The 22,035-nt window shown below is 40.2% G+C and overlaps 2 protein-coding genes and 1 long non-coding RNA gene across 3 annotated transcripts in view; 2 read left to right on the top strand and 1 right to left on the bottom strand.

Annotated features, from left to right (window-relative positions):
- Nucleotides 1-11,614, top strand: part of LOC116686096 (uncharacterized) — a 17,599-nt gene extending 5,985 nt beyond the window's left edge. The window contains exon 3 of the long non-coding RNA XR_004331149.1: nucleotides 11,337-11,614. This is a non-coding gene — a long non-coding RNA (uncharacterized LOC116686096). The remainder of the gene's footprint in view (nucleotides 1-11,336) is intronic.
- Nucleotides 1-22,035, bottom strand: part of sfxn5a (sideroflexin 5a) — a gene marked incomplete in the record, with an annotated part of 55,077 nt that overhangs the window by 12,627 nt on the left and 20,415 nt on the right. The window contains 4 exon segments of the mRNA XM_032511024.1: nucleotides 13,726-13,885; nucleotides 15,955-16,072; nucleotides 20,765-20,850; nucleotides 21,027-21,142. Coding sequence (XP_032366915.1) covers nucleotides 13,808-13,885; nucleotides 15,955-16,072; nucleotides 20,765-20,850; nucleotides 21,027-21,142 — 398 coding nt within the window.
- On the top strand, nucleotides 2,465-8,478 carry emx1 (empty spiracles homeobox 1). The gene is made up of 3 exons (XM_032511026.1): nucleotides 2,465-3,016; nucleotides 4,859-5,043; nucleotides 7,546-8,478. The coding sequence occupies exons 1-3, from the start codon at nucleotides 2,668-2,670 to the stop codon at nucleotides 7,711-7,713; spliced, it is 702 nt and encodes a 233-aa protein (XP_032366917.1). The 5' UTR covers nucleotides 2,465-2,667; the 3' UTR covers nucleotides 7,714-8,478.

Raw genomic sequence — 22,035 nt, 5'->3', positions numbered from 1 at the left:
CCCTATGGACTGAGCTACTACCACCCCCGTTTCATGAGATAACATGCAACAGTTTGGGTGAATTTACATTTCACTAGAAATAGTGGCACACTGTAGATCACCGAAAATAAAGAGGAACTCTTAAACCTCCAACACAGACCTGCTCTTTATCATCAATCATCCATTATTATCATCAATCAAGTCCCTACTGTAGTAATCCCGTAAAGAATCTGAAGACATTATGAAATCTAGTGCAATAGGCCTTTACAGGATATTAAATGAAAGTTTCAACTCGCCACCTATTGTCACACATGTACTAAATAATCTCCAAAATATTATACTACTATAGAGGAATGTCACCCTAAGCCTATAAAACTAGATTCCTACTAAAGACCCAGGCCCTGCTGGCTGAAGATCACTTTGCTCAGCCTTTCAGTGACTCTCCTCCGGGGCCTCGGGGAAAACCCAACAGTGGAACAAAGGTAGACTGCTCTGCTTTGTTTTGGTTAATGCAGAGCGATTTGGACATCTATTAACCAGCAGCGCTCAGGGTCAGTGCGTAAAGGCGCACAGGGTTTCATCATTAAACTCAGCCGGCTCGCTCACCCCGCAACTTCCTGCTGCTGCTGCTGCTGCTGCATTTTGGGTAAAAAGACGGTTCAAATGTAAAATCCTGCAATAAAGAGATAGGGGACCAGAAATGTGACGCTGTTTACGTTTTCCACAAATACGTCGTCTACGACGTATTACGACGTAAACATAGGCCTATGTTTATTAATGTATTCTTTGAGTTTTTTTTTTTAATTCCCGGTGATATCTCTAACACTGTGATAATCTCAATAAATCACAACGGATGATTTATAATGTGACCTTATGACCAAAACACAATTCTTTACTGTAGATTAAATGAAAAGATGTTGTATCCTAAAGCGAAATATCTCCGCAGATCCATTCAGCGCTCATGATCGACATAAACACGGATTTAAAAAAAAAAAATAGGATTGAAATGGCCTCTTAAATATTCGACAGCGGCTCTCACGTGTCCTGCAAGCGAAGCGAAATATGTCCGGGGAACCTGCATCAATAAGTGCTGGGCACACCCAGTAAATGAATAAAGATTGGTATCTGTATTCAGGGAGGAGAGGATGGAGCTTTTTGGAGCCCGAGCCATTTCCCAGAACCTACTGCAGTCTTTAGGAGCCTTTAGGTATAAACGCCTAATCAACAACTTGTTTTACCTCATCATTTCCATCGGTAATGATTTTCTAATGCGACCTCTACGCAAACGGGCGTATTAAGAAGATAATTATTAACTTGGTTAGGGCACCGTGGAAGCTGAAATACTGCGGAGTACCTGTTCTCAGAGGACAGGGTGAGCGGCCGGGACCCGACTCGGTCCCCCGTTACCAGGGGACTGATATGGGCCTCATAACATGGTCACCTTTAAACCCTCAGACTACTAGAAACAAGCCAGTGATCTCCCACCATCACCATCATCATCATTATTATTATTATTATTATTAATAAAGTAAGGAATTTGAAAAGCCTAAATGAAAGTTTTCTTGGGCGCTCTTCACACACTTTATTGCAAAAGTAGGTCTATAACCTATCATAATTTGAAATAATGTAAGCTATCAATTAAGTGAATAAAAGGAAAAATAAATGCATGGCTATTAGTCAATAAAATTATTTATATTATTATTAGGCTATTTGTTTTGGTGTTCATTTATAGTGCTGATTTATTGGGTGGGCTTCACACGACTTTTTCCTCATTTGTGTTTTTCTTTTAAAAAGAGAGAGTGTTAAGTTCAACATGTCATATGCTTTTGAACATAATAAGAAACACGATTACAATTTACATTTTAAAAGGATTTATGGGCTAAATACAACCAATTATGCGATTTATAGCCTACAGGAGGAAAATGTTGCGTTTGTTGATAAAAAAAAATTAAAAGAAATTTTGATTTCAATAAAAAATGTGCTAAAATTAAATAATAGCCTTACTGTGTCTTACTGGAGAACAGTAGTGACCTTTCCAGCCTGTAGGCCTGTTTCAGGCAGCTAAAGGCCTGTTTAGCGCAGGTTCACAATGAAGGTTACAACACGGACATTATGCACTCTGCGGGTAATGAGTGGAATTCCCACCCGTTTTACCACAGTACGTGTTTTAGATATCTCCGCTCCTACAGCTCCTGGATGAGTGAACCTGCTCTGAAACAAGGGGAAGTTTCTCCTCCCATCGGCTGATTGTTTCCCTGAAGAAAAACGAGATATTAAGGTAGGACACACAATGACCTGTTAATTGGGGCAAACATGTTTTCTCAGCGTGTCTCTGTAACTAAGCTGCCCGGGTTTGTGTGATCTATGAAGCAGCAGGTCCTTCAGGAGACCTATTGGCAGGTGCTCTGGTCCAATCAGCTGTCTCCCTGCGCAGCGTCAAGCCACGCTGAAGCTTGGAGGCGCCTTTTCTTGGTGCACACTTGTGCACAGAAACCCTGGGACTGCGCGCGGACTTCATGGATTAGGGCCATTTGCAGCACTGTTGACTTTTGAAGCAGCATCTCCGCTGAACACCCCGACATCTGTGCCCATGATGCATCTCTGAGAGGGAGCTTATCTTTCCCACCAAGAGGAAGGAAAACAGACTGATCTCTTTCTTCGGCTACTGCTTTCTGTTTCTATCAAGAGATGATGTTTTCGTCTGCAGGCAAGCGCTGCTTCACGATCGAGTCTCTGGTCGCCAAAGAGAACCCTTTAATCGCCGAGGAGCCCATCCGTCCGACGGCTCTGAGTTACTCCAACCCGACGACAGAGGTCTTAATGAACGGTTACCCGGCTCCGCCAGGCAGGTCCATCTACCAGAGCCCGGACCTGGTGTTCCCAGAGACGGTAAACCACCCCTCCCTCACCGTGGCCCCTCACCAGCTCGGAGGCTCCCACCTACAGCATCCGCACTTCTTCGGGACGCAACACCGAGACCCGCTCAACTTCTACCCCTGGGTCCTACGGAACAGGTTCTTCGGACACAGATTTCAAGGTATAGTGAACACTGGGAATATGAAATTGATTTTAATTTCACTTAAACACCATATTCTTACACAACCTACTTTGATGTGTGCAATTATTTTGCCTAAATAATCTGCCTAAAACAATAAAGGGAACCATAGGCTAATCTGCACATAAACTAGATTTAGGTGTACTGTGTTTGCATAATTCTAAATAACCAAACACTATTTCAGAGGCGATAAAAGCGTGCTTCGAGCTTCTGCTTTTAAGAGGTTTCCGTATTATAATAATTCCCAGTTGAATAATCACTTGCGGCCACGGACGAACAGAGCCGCGGAGAGTGCAGCAGGCTGCCGGACTTCCCCTCTCTCCGCCCGGCAGCCCCTCTCACACAGCCGCAGGAGGAGATAACCTCGGATGGAGATTATTCCCACACAAAAAAACTTGCCCGAGGCTATATAGACTCGTTTCATTCTAAACATCTAGCACAACAGCCATCTGTAGAGACACATTGATAAAAAGCCAGTATAATAATTTGAATATAACAGGAATAGAAAGGCAAAAAAGGATTTGATGACTGTAGTTATTTATTTCACCTCAGCGCGCTTGTGCACGGATTATTACCAATGAATGCATCTCTATGACGTGTTATTTTTTATGAGAACATTTTTATTTTCCTATTGAGTTTAATTGCATCCGTAAAGTTATGGACATCATTTTTTTTTAAATCTTACATTAAGGACTAATGCAAATCCCAAGAAAGCGCATATTGTTACAATCAAGCCTATTACACTTGCAATACAGGCTCATTTATTAATAACCCATAATGGCCTCTGCTTGGGCTTATAAGAGGACCAAACCAGTTTAAATAATTACCATTTAATGAAAAAAGTTAGCATCAACCCAGAACGACCGGAAAATAGAACGTTTTTAAAATAAACATCTCATCTTCTCACAATATCTGCTATATCACGGTGAAAGCAAGTTGTCCGTTAATTAACTAAAATTCCAGGTAAACTAAAAATACACAAATCACACAATATCAAACAGTGCATCTTATTTTCTTTTAGTAGAATATAATTGTTTTTCCGACTATATTATAGGCAGTTTTAGTTGTTTTGTAGCCCAACAGATGTCTACAGCAGGTCATTTATGTTGGGTTCATTTGAATTCTTTTGAATTAGTTTAAGAGCATTATCAGTAGGCTACATTTACACAATAGCCTACTCGAAATACAAAAAGTTAAAATAAATAAATAGAATAGGTATTATATAAAGATTTTATATAATAAAGGTTCTCCGTCTCCATATCCATAAACATGGGCTCAGTTATATGCCGTATAACTCATTCAACTTTGCATTAAGCCTAATACGAAAAAAAGACCAGCAGAAAAGGAACTTTTAATGGAAACGATGATCGTGTTGTTCAAACCGCTGGTGGGTTAATAAAATTGGCAATTTGACAAAAAGAATTCCAACATGCTACTATTGTAAATATTTGATTTCTGGTAAATGGTAGGCCTATATATTATAGTAGCCTATTATTAGGAGAATACAGCAACCCCTACCTACCAGCCTAGTATTAATACAAATAATAGCCCTAATAACAACACTATTAATAATGATGAAAAATGTAGGATATAAATAGATTGAAAGTTTTGCTTGACATTTGCTTCCCATTACCACGCTAATGCCAGCTCCAGCCTCTGCAGTAGAGCGGGCCCATTAACACTCTCTGATAGGTGGCCTATTACCCGCCTGGTCAACACACTGGCAGCCGGCCGGCACTGTCCACACTCAATGACGTGTTATTTTAAAGATACCTTTGCCAGCCAACTGACGGCCCTTGTCGTATTCCTTGAATGTGGTGTCAGGTAACGACGTGTCCCAGGACAGCCTGCTCCTCCACGGTCCTTTCGCCAGAAAACCCAAGCGCATTCGGACAGCCTTCTCTCCCTCCCAGCTCCTCCGTCTGGAAAGAGCCTTCGAGAAGAACCACTACGTCGTCGGGGCCGAGAGGAAGCAGCTAGCAAACAGCTTGAGTTTATCTGAAACACAGGTAAGCTTAGCTAGCGAATGTTATGCTAGCTAGTACATATGGGCGTTTGCTTGTTTTGTCGTTAAGTTAGCTATGGATTCCTCTATCAAACACGGCTAAATATCAATTACAATTGTTTTAAAAATGAGCAGTTACCTCTTAAAGCATTCACTTTACTGGGATAGACTAGCTACATAATAGCAATAATTTCTATAGCAACATTATTTCCATTAAACCACAGAGCCGAACTTTGGTGATGTCCATCCTAAATATCGCAATAAATAAAACAAAAAAGTAATTATACATATATATATATATATATCAAAAATTTCTTTTTTATAAAAAAATAATAATACATAAATATGTACGTTAAATATTCGTGGGATCCTTCAGCATATGCAAATAAAGTTTAATTATTTCCAGACAGCTTAATTGTTCCCAAAACAGTTACCACCCAGATAGAAACATTACTGAAAATATATTTTTTATTCCTGATACTGTAATATCAAACATTATAATACCCACAATTATAACTTAAATTTGAAGCCACAAAAATATTGACTGAAAAGTCAATTATTATTTTATTTTTTTACTGTTATTAGTAGGCTACTGTTAAAGCCTGTGTGAAATTATTTAGGTGTTACACAGTGTATTGAAATATAGGTTAATTATTTACAAACAAGGAATCCTTAATGTAGGCTATTAAAAATATGAGAGTCAAGTACACTGTTAATGAAAGAGGAAATCATTAATGTGAAATCCTCTTGCATTGGCTATGGCGGTATTATACACTTTTAAAGAAATCCAAACTTTTTTTATACATAAGTTAGTGCAATCCAATTTAAATAATTCCCTTCTCAGCTAAATGAGACTGCAGCCTAGTCAGTGTCTATTAAAAGGTGTTTAATTCATTCATGCTATATGATAAAGGAGTGTAAATATTATTGATGGTTATGTTTAATGATTCCACATTATGTGGGTGTCAATTAGGCCTAATATACAGAATATACAGAGATGTTTCCTGAGTCAGCGATACGGATAAATGCTGCTTGCAAGTTTTGTGTCAGTCAATAAGAGCTTGCAATTAAGCACCAACTGTATTATGCAAATTATAATGATAGTGGACTTAATTTGAATGAACTCCCTCAAAGCTGAGTTGGTCTGCTTCCATAGAGTGATCACTAATAGACCAGTTTCTAGTAACCATTTTAGTTTTTAAGTCTTCTGTGCTGCTTCCAATTTAGGAAAATGAACAAAAACACTCCCAACCAGCTCAGAGAACTTAAACAGCATATTGTGGCTCCATGAGAGTTTCATTGACAGTTTTTACTACATAGAATTATCTTGATAAAGTCAAGAAGTAAGAAGCTAATATGTGTGCTTGTGTTGCTATTTAAAAAGGCATCCTGGCCAAATATATATGTTAGTCAGCCAAGCTCATATTCCCAGGTCATAGCAACACCAGTCAGTCAGGATGCTAATCAGCCTGTCCACCTGTCCCATGCATTAATGCCATTCTCAGTTATAAACGATGGGAATCCTTTTAAAAGCATTTTTGAAAAGGGTGGTGGGGGTGACATGATGTGATTGGTGGATTGAGGCGTTTATAAAAAAAAGGGTATTTAATTAGTTAATTAAAGTCTACACTGATTTCCAGAGGGTAACTAGTATTTTAGAAGCAAATGATTTGTATTCTAAAAAATAAAATAAAAACAGATTTTTTATTTTATCTTTAATCTAATTGCTGCCATACCAACAGGAAGACATTTTATTCTAGTACAGTTGTAGTCCAGTTTTTAAGCAAAAAGGCCAAAACATTTCCTTGTTCCAGATTTGCTGCTTGTTTCTGTTTTATAACAGTGTAAATGGAATGTGTTGGGTTTTGGATAATCTCGCATTGGAAGACTTTGCCAGTTTATTGGCATTTCTTAAAACCAATCACAATCATGGTATGGTGCCTCTGGAAAATAGCCTCGGGAAGGAACTTGTTTTGGTGGAACACGTGCACATAGAGGAGCAAGACTTGGAATTAAAATGGCTGTCGAACGTGTGATGAGAATTAAGAATGCCAGCAAAAAGAAAGTGGAACGTGAGGGCCAGCCGGCCAAAAATGAGGGAAATCCGGCTGAACGTCCGGCGGCGGAACTATACTGTAGGCTAAAGGAAACGTCGTTGATATAGACTAGGCCTTGGATGGTTGGGGGGTCGTAAGAAAACCAACGACATTTGTCACCTTGGAGGAAATTTTTCAGACATTTTATTGACCAAGCAATTCAACGAGTAATTGTGAAAATACTCAGCAGATTAACAGATAATGAAAATAATCGTTAGTTGATTGCAGCCCCACTACATCCAGCAACCTGTAACTAAAGTTATACCTGTGTCTGACAAGTCCAAACGTCCACCTTCAGAAAGCTCTAGTGCGTATTGTCTATATTTAAATCAGCGCCTCTCAGAAATGACACAGCAGTCTGCTCATTGAAGTGCATCATCGTCATTAACCCGGTTTATTTTTCTGTCCAGGTGAAGGTGTGGTTCCAGAACAGGAGGACCAAGTACAAGCGACAGAAGCTGGAGGAGGAGGGCCCAGAGAGCCAGCAGAAGAAGAAGGGAAGCCACCACATCAACAGATGGCGCATCGCCACCAAGCAGTCCAGCTCCGAGGACATCGACGTGACCTCAGAGGACTAAAACTGCGCTCCGACCTCCAACAATGCTGCCCTATAACCCTGCGTCCCCTTCAGACGCATCAAAGGACCAACACTATTTATTATGTAATATTATTGAGTATAATTAGACACATTAGAGGACTAAATATGTGATCAGCGCACATCTCTTCATCAAGGTGCTACTCTCAGTGACACTGGAAGAAAAAATGGTATTAATGACATCCATCCTGAATGTCTCTGGATGAGGAGAGAGCTTTGGTGTGTGAAGACCAAAGATGAAGAGAAACAACGCCAACCTTTATCATAGTCTGTTATTCGTTTTTTTTTAAATATTGTACATAGGCCACTTATAAAGGTTGTTTTTGAAAGACGCCATTTGTTTCATTAAAGCTGTTTTTACCACCCGCTTAGGTCATTAACACCTCATGGCTCACCCCACCCACCTGCGTACTATGTTAATTTAAATTAATTAAAATCTCCTCAATGATGAGAACATGTCGCACACTTTGAATTCACCCAGTGAGTCGGAGAACAGGCTGGTGACTGGCTAGATGAACAAAACAGGAAATTAAACCATATGTCAAAAGAAGATCTAAAAATTGCAGCATGATTTCCTTTTCACCGGTGACTTGACACCCATTCCAGCGCTCTGTTATGCTTCCTAATAAAGATTCTGCACAAAAAGGCGATTCATGACCAGCTGTGCATGACTCAGGGACAGACGAGACGCTGCAGGGACCTCTGGTGTTAGGGGCGAGTTGTGCCTCACAATAAAAGCGAGTTCACAGCTTTGTGCTTCTTCTGCCCTGCCACATTTCTCAGCGCGGGGTGATGGATGACCTCTCCATTCGTCGATTGTCTGCACATGTCACGAAGCGCCGTGTGTAGTAGAAAATATAGGAACATACTTTTTCAGAGAGCACAATGTGTAATTACAAAAGATGTTTTAGAAATAAAAACTAAAAAAACAATTTCTTTCAAGAGAAATGTAATGTGTCTGTGTAATTCGGGTCTCACTTTGTACATCATGTGTGGAGAATCTGAGGGTTTTCATTCCAACCAGACATTACAGCTGCAAATTTCACTCATTAGTTCCTCCTCTTCGGCTCAAGGTGTGAAACATGCTGCTGCAGTGTTTGATTAAAAATAAAAACCTTCAGACGGTCACCATGGCACATCAAGAGGTAAACCTTCCAATAAAAGAAGGATTTCCCATGTTTAGATTGTTTTATGCTTTAAACTAGAGCTCAAAATATCCCTTCCCACAAATGTAAAGAACGTTATGACAACAGTGAATGGTATAAATATGTTTAGTGACACCCCTCTCTCCGTCTGGGAACCACTAATGGAGACTGAGGTGTTAGGAATGCTGCAGGACAGTTGCACAGGTGTCAGGTGTGTTACCTATCGGCCGGCATTTCCTCTGAATTCCAGCAGAAATGGGACACTGACATAATTCCCATCTAGAGGGTGCAACCTCTGGAAAAAAGGGGAAAGTAGTCACTATTGTGTGGCAGCCCTTTCATCAAAGCGCCTCAGTAATCACCTGTCAAAAGAAACGGAAGGAATCTCATCCTGATGACCCCGAGGCTTCAGAGATGAGCCCTGACGTCTGACCCTGATGTCTTGTTTTGTAAGCTAAGAAACACACAGGTAGTGAGAAACGGGGGGTGGGGGGAGGTGGCAAGGTGAAATACACTTCAGCAGTTTCACCTTTTAAACCAACATCTGCAGTTGCAAAAGGGGCCACATGCCTTGTTTTAAGTTTCCAGGATATCCTATACTCACTGCAGCTGCTAATACATGGTAAACAAGATTCCTCTTTGTCCAAATTAACACCATTAATAAAAGGTGCATTTTGAACATTAAAACACTCAAAAGCACAAAAACTGTCTTCTTGTCGAGCAGGCTTTCTTACGGCCAATCACATCTTGGTTAGGTAAAAGGTCACTGCCATTACCGAGAGCTGCACCTCTCATATGTCGGTTAGGAAAAACAATTAAAGGGGAGAATCACGCCTGTCTTCCTAAACACCGCGTCTCCTGTTGCCCGAGTCAGCAGATAGGAGAGTTCAGGGTGAGAGCAGGAATCCACGGTGAAAAACAAGAGTCTCTCCAGGGGAGCGGAGTGCTGCGAGGTGGGGGAAGGAGGCGCCACATCCCTGCAGCTGCTGCTGCTGCAAAGGTGTTGGAGAACTCAACTGAAAGACAGCGACTGGTTTGATGATTACGGTTTGATTACCTGTTTTCTGTGGGATAAAATAAGCTTTCTATTTTCTCAGCTAACACTACACATTACACACGCTTTATTGTTGGTTATAAAATTGCATGTTGAGTGATAAATCATGCAGCGTAGTCACAGTTGTCACATTGCATCAGTTTCAGTCAAGCAGTACACTGAATTCCAAATTAAAACCTCATTACTGGGAAAGATAGAAAGACTTGACAAAACAGTTGGATTCTGTGCACAATGGATTGTGAACAAAATGACTTAAATGACCTAATTTGAGATATTTGCACACAGTTCTGACACATTTTGTTCTGAAGTTATGACGGAAGATATCCAGAAATTTATTAAAACACCATTACAAAACTGGTATTTGTTGGTGTTAAAGCGGAACTCACTGTGGATTATATTGGTATAAAAGTGTTGAATATAGTCTTAGGAATCAGGTCAAAATGTCATGAATCTTAACGCATTAGAGTGAAAAACGTCCAGTAGAACCCCATAAAACCCAGTAAAAATCGGAATAATAAAATCTACAGGATGTTTTACTAATTTTTTTATTTTTATTATTATTATTATTTTTCTTTGACAGAACAGCAAGATGAGAAAGAGGGGGAAGACATGCAGGAAATTGTCACAGCTCAGACTCTAACCCTGGACCTCTGCATCGAGGCATAAAGTATTGAAGTATATGTGCGCCTGCTCTACCCACTGAACCAACCCGGCCACAATCTATATATAGGATGGTAAATGACGAATGGGGGCGGATGCGCTGGAAGCCCCCCCACACTTTGACCATTAAGCAGTGGCCTCTTGACACTTCTTGTTTATATGGAGCCTTCAACAGCCCGCATCAATGGTGCTTGACAGGTGAATGTGGATATGTGGCTTATAATGGCAGAGACATTAAAAGGCCGACTGGGACTACAGTTGCCAGCCCGCAGGGTCCCGGGGAGGGTGGGGTGATATTGTTTAGCGTACGTACAGTCCTTATTTCATTTTAATTCATTAATATATATAATATATAAGGGGGATGGGGGGGGGGTGTTACATGTATGGTCTGGTACCTGGAACATGCTGCTGATTGCATTTGTTGAATAAAAGACCTTTGAGCACAAAAGGATGTTTAATGACTTAGTTTTTTCAGAACTTCCAGCCAGCATTCTCCGCTGATCCGGCATGTGGCTTCTTGTTACGCAGCATGGCAGCTCACCGTGCTGCGTTCCCTCGCCAACACACTAATCACACACATCATGACAACACGACAGGAAATTGATGTAAATCAAGTGCAAATACATACAAAAAGCAGCAGTTTAACAAAAGTGCACTTAAAAGAAACTTAATGTATAGATGTCTTTAAATGACATTTTTAAGACTAGAAATGATCCTTTCTGCAATTTTTATGTGTGTACATAAAAGTATTACAAAACTGTAGTTTACAAAGAGGAAATGCATTTCCACAGAGGTGAAAGTAAATTTAAAAGATGAATCCTTTAACGTGTTAGATATTTTACTACATGAGAGTGACTGACAACCTACTTCCAGTTAGATTGGGATTTGAAGTGACTTTGTGATTTATTGATTTTAGGGACGGTAAACCACAATAAAAATGTTGATGTAGCAATTACCGTTTTCATGTTAAATATCATGATTATCACGGTGGATTACCAAGGTGTGGGAACCCTGTGTTTAATCCTTCCCAGCTCCATTCGAGTCTCCTGAAGACTCTGCACAGGATCACTGCGTAGCCTCCGACGTGTGTTTCTTAGTCGGGATCACCGTGTAGCCTCCGACGTGTGTTTCTTAGTCGGGATCACCGTGTAGCCTCCGACGTGTGTTTCTTAGTCGGGATCACTGCGTAGCCTCCGACGTGTGTTTCTTAGTCAGGATCACTGCGTAGCCTCCGACGTGTGTTTCTTAGTCGGGATCACTGCGTAGCCTCCGACGTGTGTTTCTTAGTCGGGATCACTGCGTAGCCTCCGACGTGTGTTTCTTAGTCACGATCACCGTGTAGCCTCCGACGTGTGTTTCTTAGTCGATCACCGTGTAGCCTCCGACGTGTGTTTCTTAGTTGGGATCAATGCGTAGCCTCCGACGTGTGTTCTTAGTCGTGATCACTGCGTAGCCTCCGACGTGTGTTTCTTAGTCGGATCACCGGTGTAGCCTCCAACGTGTGTTTTTCTTAGTCGGATCACCGTGTAGCCTCCAACGTGTTGTTCTTAGTCGGATCACCGTGTAGCCTCCGACGTGTGTTTTCTTAGTCGGATCACCGCGTAGCCCTCCGACGTGTGTTTCTTAGTCGGTCACCGCGTAGCCTCCGACGGTGTTTCTTAGTCGGGATCACGTGTAGCCTCCGACGTGTGTTTCTTAGTCGGGATCACGCGTAGCTCCGACGTGTGTTTCTTATGGATCACTGCTAGCCTCCGACGTGTGTTTCTTAGTCAGGATCACTGCGTAGCCTCCGACGTGTGTTTCTTAGTCGGGATCACCGCGTAGCCTCCGACGTGTGTTTCTTAGTCGGGATCACTGCGTAGCCTCCGACGTGTGTTTCTTAGTCGGGATCACTGCGTAGCCTCCGACGTGTGTTTCTTAGTCAGGATCACTGTGTAGCCTCCGACGTGTGTTTCTTAGTCGGGATCACTGCGTAGCCTCCGACGTGTGTTTCTTAGTCGGGATCACTGCGTAGCCTCCGACGTGTGTTTCTTAGTCATTGAACACACTTTTAAAAATACCGCGATAATACAGAAAACCATGATCATTTTGGACACTGTAACCGAGAGGTTACATTTTCATACCATTACATCCCTAATTGATTTATAGTTTTACTGACCTGTCAAGAGACTATGGCCGGAAAATGGCACTAGGTGCTACAACCTAGTACAATATCTCTCTCTTTGTTCTTATACAAGGTTAATGTTAACTTGTGCATTGTCCCTGTTTAAATAACACAAATTAAATTAAATAACGGTCTCATTGGATGAGTTCAAAAGGAGATATTGTACCGTTTTGAAAATTAATATAGTTCAAAGTTCCGAGTTTAAAAAGGGCTTTTAGGGGCACTAACAATAACAGACCAAGTTACATTTTCATTTACATTTGCTGAGCTTCTATCAGTGGTTCCCAACCTGGGGGTCAGGACCCCTTACCAGGGTCACAAGATGATTGCCCAGGTGAGAAATCAGAAAAATTATGTTTATTTTTCAGACTTTTCTCTAATCTTTGAATTCCAGGACTAGTGTACGCATGCAGCCTTTGACAGTGGGTGATTGGGTTGGAGTTTGGTTGGTGTTTATGCAAAAATGGTGCAAACAGAAGTATAATTGTCACCATATGCGACCTTTAAATAAATAGAAAAGTTGAAAGAGAAGGTTGGGAACTCCTTCATTAAATAATAAACAAGGGCAAAAAAGGTTCACTACTTCTCAATACATTTCACTAAAGTTCCAAATACAATCCAGAGTCCTGATCCTAACTCGATCCACCCATTTTATTTCTCGTGTTTGTTAATCTCCAGTTAATTGCCTGTTCGTTGTGAAAAAGAGAGAAAGAAATCAGACAAGCTCATAGCTAACGAGGCCTCTCTCTACATGCAAGACGGAGCAGGTAACACAGTTATCTGATCATCATTCTTTGTTAAGTGTCCATGTTATCACAGTGACAATACTTTCGGAGGTGTTGTTATTTTCCTCCCTCACAGTGTGTCACTGTGTGTTATTGCTTATTTAATAACCGTTGTCTTGGCGTAAACAACGTGCTTTTCTCTGTAAGCGTATGCTTAATGCTCATTGGATAACGCAGCCAAGTTTACCATCATTCTTTCACTGGCAGCTTTTGGGGGGGTTGAACCTGCAGAGGCTCCTATCTTCACATGTCGGGCAGTAGAAGATCACTCACAGGCCTTTATTGTACGTCACAATCTTACAATCTGTTGCCATGGCGATCTCCGGCTCGAGCTGATTCACACAGATCTGTGGGAATCAAAGCAGAACAAAAAGGTCAACAGTGCAACTAGAAAGACTCGTCACAGGCTGTCAGATATCAAATATTCACATATATACAGCATGTGTCCACTGTAGACGCGTCCATAACCATATACATGAGCCCCTACTTAAAGAAACTGTTTCATTTGTAACTAAATAATAAAGGCTTTAAATGCTCGGTATTTACTGCTAATGTGCAAAAAGAGCCAATTTGGCAGATGAAAGTCTAATTTGAGGATTGCATCTCCTAATATTTGAACCAGAGACAGATGGCTGTTTGGAGTTGGCGGTAGAATTTTAATCAGACATCTTGTAGGTGTGAAATGGGGAAGTGGGACAAATTGAGTAGGCAGGGGGTCCAGGGGAGCAGGGCATTCATGGGATATTTTTTTTAGGGAGTTTTTTTAATTTTTTTTTTCATCTGCTATCTTTGCGAAAGTGCAAAAAGGACTTGTGAGGGAAAAACAGGCCCCTCAGTGGAACGGGAGACAGCTTTTCACAGGACATATGTCTGAAATACTTTTGCCATATGGCTGTCGGAGCTATTTCCAGTGGTAATTAAATCCTAAACATTTTAAAGCCAGTGCTGGTTGGCTTGTGTCAGAAAGTCATTTGGCAGAGATGAGACAAAGACAGAGATGGAGTGAAAAACAAAACCAAAGCCGTTTAATGAGTAGAATGACACAAACTGAGGCAGTAAGGCTGAAGTTACATCCCAGCCTGCATCAATGAATGAAGGCAATAGACTGTGGACCCATGATAATAGAGCAGGTTGAGTCTCTGGGGGCTCCGCCTCATTAGGAGAGAGCCTCTGTACGGCTGAATGGGGAACGGGTGAGGGGACAGGAGACTCCGGTCATCAACATCACACATTCAGAGTCATGGATAGGGCTGCACGATATGAGGAAAATATGCTATAACGATATTACATGCGATAAATAAACTCAGTTTTGCATTTCTGCTGCTCTCAATTATTCTGCTAAAATACAACAAATAGTGTGTTGAATTTAAAACAAACAAAAGGAAATCCTTTACAACAATCTTTTGTTGAATAAATTGAACTTTGAATTGAACACAAAAGGCACCACTTAAGATAGAATGACAATTACATACTAATGTGCAGTTTTCTGTGGATATTTTCTTTCAACCAACACAAAGAATCTCTTGAGTTTCTATTGCCAATGCAAGATGTTGCAGCCTTTTGCAATGTGGTTATTGCGCAAGTTGATATTGTGACGATAAAAAACATATATATTGTGCAGCCCTAGTCATGGCAGACATGAGCATAGCAGATGTTTAATATATGGCTGCAACTAACAATTATAGTCATTATCCATTAATCTGCAGTTTATTTTCTAAATTAATCGATTCATTTGGCCTATAGAATGTCAGAAAATAGTGACAAATGTCCATCCCAGTTTCTTCTTTTTCAAGGTGATGTCTTTAATTGTCTTGTTCTGAATCTCCATACTTTCTGCAATTTTTTGCATGAAAAATGACTAACGATTAATGTTTATCTTTCTGTCGATCGACTAGTTGATTAGTCAATTTGGATGTAATCTCTGATATTATTACCAGCACAACAGCAACAATATATATATATATATATATATATATATATATATATAAAAAACACACAGCACCACACACACACACACACATCATTAGAAAAAAAAAAATATATATATATATATATATATATATATTAGGATATATTCAAGTGATTTAACACCTTTACATGGTTAATGAAAGTTTTCACATTTAAAATTGACTGGCACCGGCTAGCAACAGCTCTTTATTTGTAATTACTTTAAATAAGAGGCATTCAATAAATACCAAATGTGGAGTGACACAGACAGTATGGACGAAAGTGTCTCCAATAGAATCCTAAATTTCAACAACAGAAAGCTTTGCTACAGTAGTGCCTGCATGGCATTGGGTGTGATCACCAAAATAAAACACCAAACGAAGACGTCGTTAGAAGGCCCACTATTACATCATGTTCTATTGAACCTGAAAGGAAAGACATATTCCTCAGTTGAGAAGAGATGACGTACCTGGGACATCTGTGGGAAGAGACTGATAGCGAGAGGCAGAGCCAGGCCGAAGGCAGCGAGGCACACCAGACTGTGGACGGGCAGGACAAGCCTCCGCCGTCTCTGCAGGAGAGGGAGCCTGGAGGGACACAGGAACACCGTCACTTTATTCACCTTACAGTTAATGGACAGACACTGGTTGTGATGGTGGCACTGACAGGGTTTCCAAATTGTATTTCTTTTGCAAAAAGCAGGAGTTAAAGCAAATATTAAATGTTAAAATGCAATATTGTTAGGACAAATAAAGCCTAGAAATTAGTCCTATTGCCAAAACCAATTTCAGACATGAGGTATGGTCGCTTACTGGCAGAAAACATCTTGACAGGAAGTGACAAATCCAAGAATATCATTCCCTCCATTTAATCCAAAATGCAGAAATATTAACCTTGTCAAAATCAAAGTCGGGGATTTCATTTATGATGTCTCGGAGATGATTTTGTACAGATGAAGAGACTTGATGTCACAGCAATATGACATGTTGTATGTCAGACACAACCCTTAATGTCTTCATTAGATCATCAACCCACGGTCACAAAGATGGCACATTGGTGCTTAATTATGAGGTGTGAATTGTACATTTCTTGTGGATCAGAAGGTGAACAGAGCAAAGTTTTTTAAACACAATTTGGCTATCAACATATTCAATGGCATCTCTTCATTAACATGTAGCTCAACACCACCAACACAAAACTACAAACCTCCAATGAAATGCACCATTACACTGTATAAGAAACGCTCCTTGTAAACAGCTTTGACTCAACAACAACAGTTCAATAAGATGTAAAGGCTTTTTTTTAAACTATTCCAATTAATGTTTACAGTTCAATCTTTGCTTATATTTGTCTCATTTGGCTTTTGTGTTGTTAACTTAATAAATCCCTTACAAAAGTATTGTAACAGTTTAAAAAATGTACTGCTATTAATTACAAAAGCTGCATTTTCTTTATCTGAACAAAACAGACTTTTTAAGGAGATTTTAAAGCTCTATCTCCAGAAATATATTTTCTTGTTTCAGCCCTTATTTCTCCTCCCTCCTCGCTGCCCTCCGTAGGATAATCCCCTCTCCAGTGTGCAGGACAGTCAACTCAGCAGGAGCTTGAGAACGAGCCGCTCCATCTCTCCTCCACCAGCGACGCCTCTCCCCATAACGAGGAGAGCTACTGCCTAATTACGGAGCTCATTAACACATATGGCTGCCATGCTTTAATTAGGCTATACACACACACACACACACACACACACACACACACACACACAGGGTTACAAAGTAAAATGGGAGAAAGTTGTGAGGTATGAGAGTGATGAGGGAAGGTTTAGACACAAGTTTAAAAACCTTCCAATCAGGTGAAAAACTCGATACAAATCGTAAATAAATGACAATTTGCGTGCACTGACAAACCCGACTAGCGGCCATATTCTGGTTCTCTCCTGGGATCAGATCTTTACATTAACCTCTGACGCCGTGACTGAGCCTGCCCACCGTCGCCACCAATAGACCAATTAGTGGAATATCCCTGCTGACTTGTGTTGTGCGGATCAGAAACAACAGCTATAACAGAACTACTTTCCTAAATGTCTAAATGCAACAGCAGTCGTAACTAGGTTCCACTTATTTTACTGATAAATGACAAATACAATACACAATACAGTTGCTAAATGTGAGTCGGCATAAAGGCCACACATTAATGTGATGAAAATATTAAAGCAGTAATCAAATAAATATGCCGCTTTTAAACCTTTTTTTCACCTTTCTCTCAGTTTTTTTGTAGTTTTGCGGAGGCTGAATAGCAATTACAATATACTGTGTATACAGAGGTATGTGAACCAGAACAACTAAAGTGTGAAGCAGGTTTCTAATTACTACACAAAACAAACACCTCATGAAGGAGGTGGGGGTGACGATTAGTACCGTTTCTTTGTCAGCAGCAGAAGAAGCTATTGCTTAAATCCTGTACCTGTTAGAGTTCCAGACTTCTAATGTACATATGCAACGTTATAGTTACCCTGTAGAATACCTGGTCGCTAGTAGAGCTATGGAGCAGTGATTTTACAACTGGGTCCTGTTTGATATATTGTGAACAATGCAGGATTTTAAATACTATTGCTTTATGAGGTAGGAAATAAATAAATAATGTTTTGGAGGATAGTTTTTATATATCAGGTGTTTAAAACAGACCACATCTTTTATTTTAATCGTTAACCATTGTTTTGTCTTCCCGTCAAAATTGAAAATGTATCGATGTTTTTGTCCCTTTTTTCAACTCTTTTTTTCAATGTTTGTCACTTTTTTTTTTACGTTTTCACTACGTAACACTAACTTATTAATTTTAGTTTTACAGTTATTTTTGGAATTTATGGTCAATGAACCTCATTTATAGGAAATTATACCTAATGTTTGAGTTAGAAAAGCAGAAATTAGGAATTATTTAGACTAAAATTATAGGAATGGATGTTGATGATAATCACAGACTGGAATATGTCAACTTTTACTCAATACCATTTCAAAACCACTCCAATGTTTTTTCAAAATACTATATAATTGAATAAGACGCCCCAAAATTAATGAAAGTATTGTACTTGTCAAAGAGCGTTGTGTGGAATCAATCATGTTATTTTTGGGAATTACAATTGGGTAGTTAAAATGAACATTGATATAGTAAAACTGGTCAATCTGACCCAAGGACAACATGAGGGTTAAACAGTTTCTCCATCAAATTTGGAAAAAATATACTGTATGACATTATTTATTGTTATCCTAATATAAAAAAAAAATTCAAGATAAACAGGATAAAAGATATTACCTTCTTTTTTTACCCCTGTTTCAATATCACTGTATCCCGCAGTGTAAAAGAGATACTATTTCTTGCACTCTACTGTATCTGTAGTTTTTGGCATCACAGTATGAGCTCGGCTCTACACCAGGTTACCGGAGTACTCGGGCTGAAGTGGAGATTCTCAGAGCAGCTACATGTTCTAGCTTAAGACTCACAAAACACAAATCTAAGTTCTGAGTACACTTTTGATTCTGTGTCCTCTCACAGCCACCGAGGCACATGAAGTCCTGCCCTAAATCTGCTCTCAGCAGCGTAATCCATCACGGAGAGGCCACGCAGGGACCCATCTCTGTCTCCTTGTTCCCGCTCCATTGAGAGCCAGTGAAGGCAAGCTGACAAAGAGGATAGCTGAGCACTACTCACCTGCAACCACAGTCCACCTCACAGCCCTCTGCTCTTTCTCTCTCTCTCTCTCTCACACACATACACTCTCTCTCTTCCCAGTGAGTCATGCAGCTGCCAGGAATCCCAAACACACCTGGGCAGCGGGCCCCTCTGTCTGAGCCCGCCTGCTCCGAGCACTCAGGACAAGTGCTGTCAAGGACTTACAAAGACGGCTGCATTCCTCGGCACACCGCAGGCACAGTAAGGACATCGATCACGGGACGTCCGTATAAACATGTCTTATCATTAAGACATCATTACAGTCATATCACACAACACCGAATCTCAGGTTCATCGACTGCAATAGTCGTTCTGACCATAAAGGAATCTGAGACTCGGAACTTCTGAAGTTTTTCTTTTTTTATTATCATTTAATTAGGGCTTATTTTAAATTAATCTAACTTACATTTCATTACACTATTTGTTAACATTTTTAATTAAGAAAAAGTTCCTCTCTAACACAGATTGATACAAACAAGGATTCAAGATGTACAGAGTCTTTTCTTTTGAAAAAAGCTGTTGCCCATTCAAGATATGCATGCAATGTGTGCAACAGCAGCTATATTAGTATTTGAAACAAGCAGAAGTCACCACAGCTGAATAGACAAAGAAAAGGGCGCCACCTACAGAAACTCAATAGGCAGAAAATCCAGGGGAAAATAAACAGGTTAAAGGTACAGTATAATATGTATAATGTACTGTATACGCCAAACAAAGTCGTAAATCGAAGAAATAAAACGCTGCAGTTGCTTTGTAAAGCACAAATAAACACACACACACAAAGACCCACCACTGTAGGAAGGTGCCACATTGTCGGATGTGTGAATGCAGAGATTCATCTGCGGCTCGGTTAAATGTGTGCGTCGGTTGGATGCCGAGGGGTGTGACAAATCGGCGATATTGGGAATTAGAACGGGCTGCACAACCTGCTAGCTGTTATTGGCTGGGCGTTACACACCCACATGGGGCCCAAAGGCTCTTTGCTGACGCCCATAAACATCTCGCACACAGCAAAAAAGAAAAGAGAAACTACACAGAAAGGGCAGGCTCTGTACATTGCTTTTTAGTAAAATCCTGTATATTATACCTTTAAGGAAGACAACTATCTGACTGAATTGCCTTTCTAAGACAAAAAGCCATAATGAATGGATGCGGCTCTGCTTTTATTATGTTTTTCTGTTGATTATTAGTTACAATATGGGTGTCTCTGTTTTGTATGGTCCCTGAGACAATAGAGGCTGTAAGACTTCACAGCAATGACCTTTTTTTTTTTTTTTAAAGTGAAAGTAAAACAAGAACTTTATGATTATTACCTTAAATTAGCTTTAATACACAGTGGACACCAGTATTGAAACCCAGGCTGAATATTAGAGCATAAAACACGGTTGAGTGCATTTTAAATAAAAATTGTAATGTAGTCCTTTATCACTTAAGCTTTGTCAACCACATTCCCTCTACTGTGTATCTATCTCTTTTAGTCAAAGCCAAACAAGCTCATTAAGTTTGAGAAAACAGACCAATTCATGAATGATAAAAATAATGCAGTCTCTTACTTTTCCAGTGCAGCCATGACGATGGGAGGGAGCATCAGAATGGGCATTGGGAGGACCATCCTGGTCAGAGCTGTTTCTAAAAGTGCCTATCACAGAAATAAGAAGAAGACACATTTAAAGAAAGCAAGAAAGAAAAATTGACAGTTTGAATTATCTTCATACATTTACAGTGAGCCCCATATTGCATTCACAAACATTACAGCAAACATTTACAGTAAACTAACAAAGCTACACCTGAAGAATCAGATAAAAAGCAACATACATGCCTGGCAGCCACTTTTGACGTTCCCACCACGGCCCCATTGTCGTCCAGCACGCTGATGCCCTCCGACAGCTCAGAGTGTCTCATGAGCACCACGTTGCAGACATTTGCACTCGCTGTAGGGAGGTGAGAATGTTTTTAAAAATGAAAGTGAAGTGTTTCACCTCCAGGAATTTGACATATTTTATTAGTTCACAAATGAGCAAAATTGTCTTTTCAATCTGGGAGTGGGGTTTAGGATCAGGCAGCCTGTGCAGTGCTGTTGGGGCAGGAAAAGGATCAACTGTGGCAGGTACTGTAAGGATGACGGATTACAGCTTGAATATTTGGTCAAGTTGGTTGGTGGTTGAGATGGAATTTTATGGAAAGACAGAAAGTATTGTCAACATTTCAAGTTTTGTATTTCCTGCGTTAAAAAATGATCTGGCTATATTTTGAGTTGACGGAATAATTATTCCATGACCAGATAACGGGACTGACATCTTAAAGAAGTCAAGATTTTGAAGGCCAAACTGTTTTCTCAAATTTGAGCTACACATGGATGTTCTCCTCAAGATGAATTGTAATAACTTTAGTAATCCCCTACATTTTCATCTACTCTTCAGGTCAAAATTCTGATTTGGTTGGAGGTTTGTTCCAATCAGGTAGAGCAAAGCGAGTTGTTGGTATTCTGGTGGAAAATGTCCACCTTGTAGACTTTTTGCTGAGAATAGACATTTCAAGGTGTATTCACATCATCGCAGAAAAACAGCTCGACAAAATGCTGTTTCAGTCTCTGAAACATAGCCATTTACTAGCAACATTAGCATTTCAGCTAAGGTTGCAAAGTGCGCCACGGAAGTCTTGTACCATGCTCCACCTTCCGTACAGGATCGTTGGGGGGGGGGGAGTGACAGTGACCGGTGTGTGTGTGGGCGCAGCTTACTGTCATGCACTCTCATTTATTGTATCCAAGAACATTATGCATTTTAGGAAATTGACTGTTTATATATCGTGTGCATTTAGAGAA

This window comes from Etheostoma spectabile, unplaced genomic scaffold (assembly GCF_008692095.1).
Source record: "Etheostoma spectabile isolate EspeVRDwgs_2016 unplaced genomic scaffold, UIUC_Espe_1.0 scaffold314, whole genome shotgun sequence".
Lineage (NCBI taxonomy): Eukaryota > Metazoa > Chordata > Actinopteri > Perciformes > Percidae > Etheostoma > Etheostoma spectabile.
Note: the sequence above shows the minus strand (reverse complement) of the source record. Positions and strands in the feature narration are given on the sequence as shown.

Coding starts and splice junctions, on each gene's coding strand:
- emx1 (XM_032511026.1), top strand. CDS start 2,668: ATGATGTTTTCGTCTGCAGGCAAGCGCTGCTTCACGATCGAGTCTCTG. Junction 3,017..4,858: donor CTTCGGACACAGATTTCAAG/GTATAGTGAACA, acceptor ATGTGGTGTCAG/GTAACGACGTGTCCCAGGAC. Junction 5,044..7,545: donor TGAGTTTATCTGAAACACAG/GTAAGCTTAGCT, acceptor TTTTCTGTCCAG/GTGAAGGTGTGGTTCCAGAA.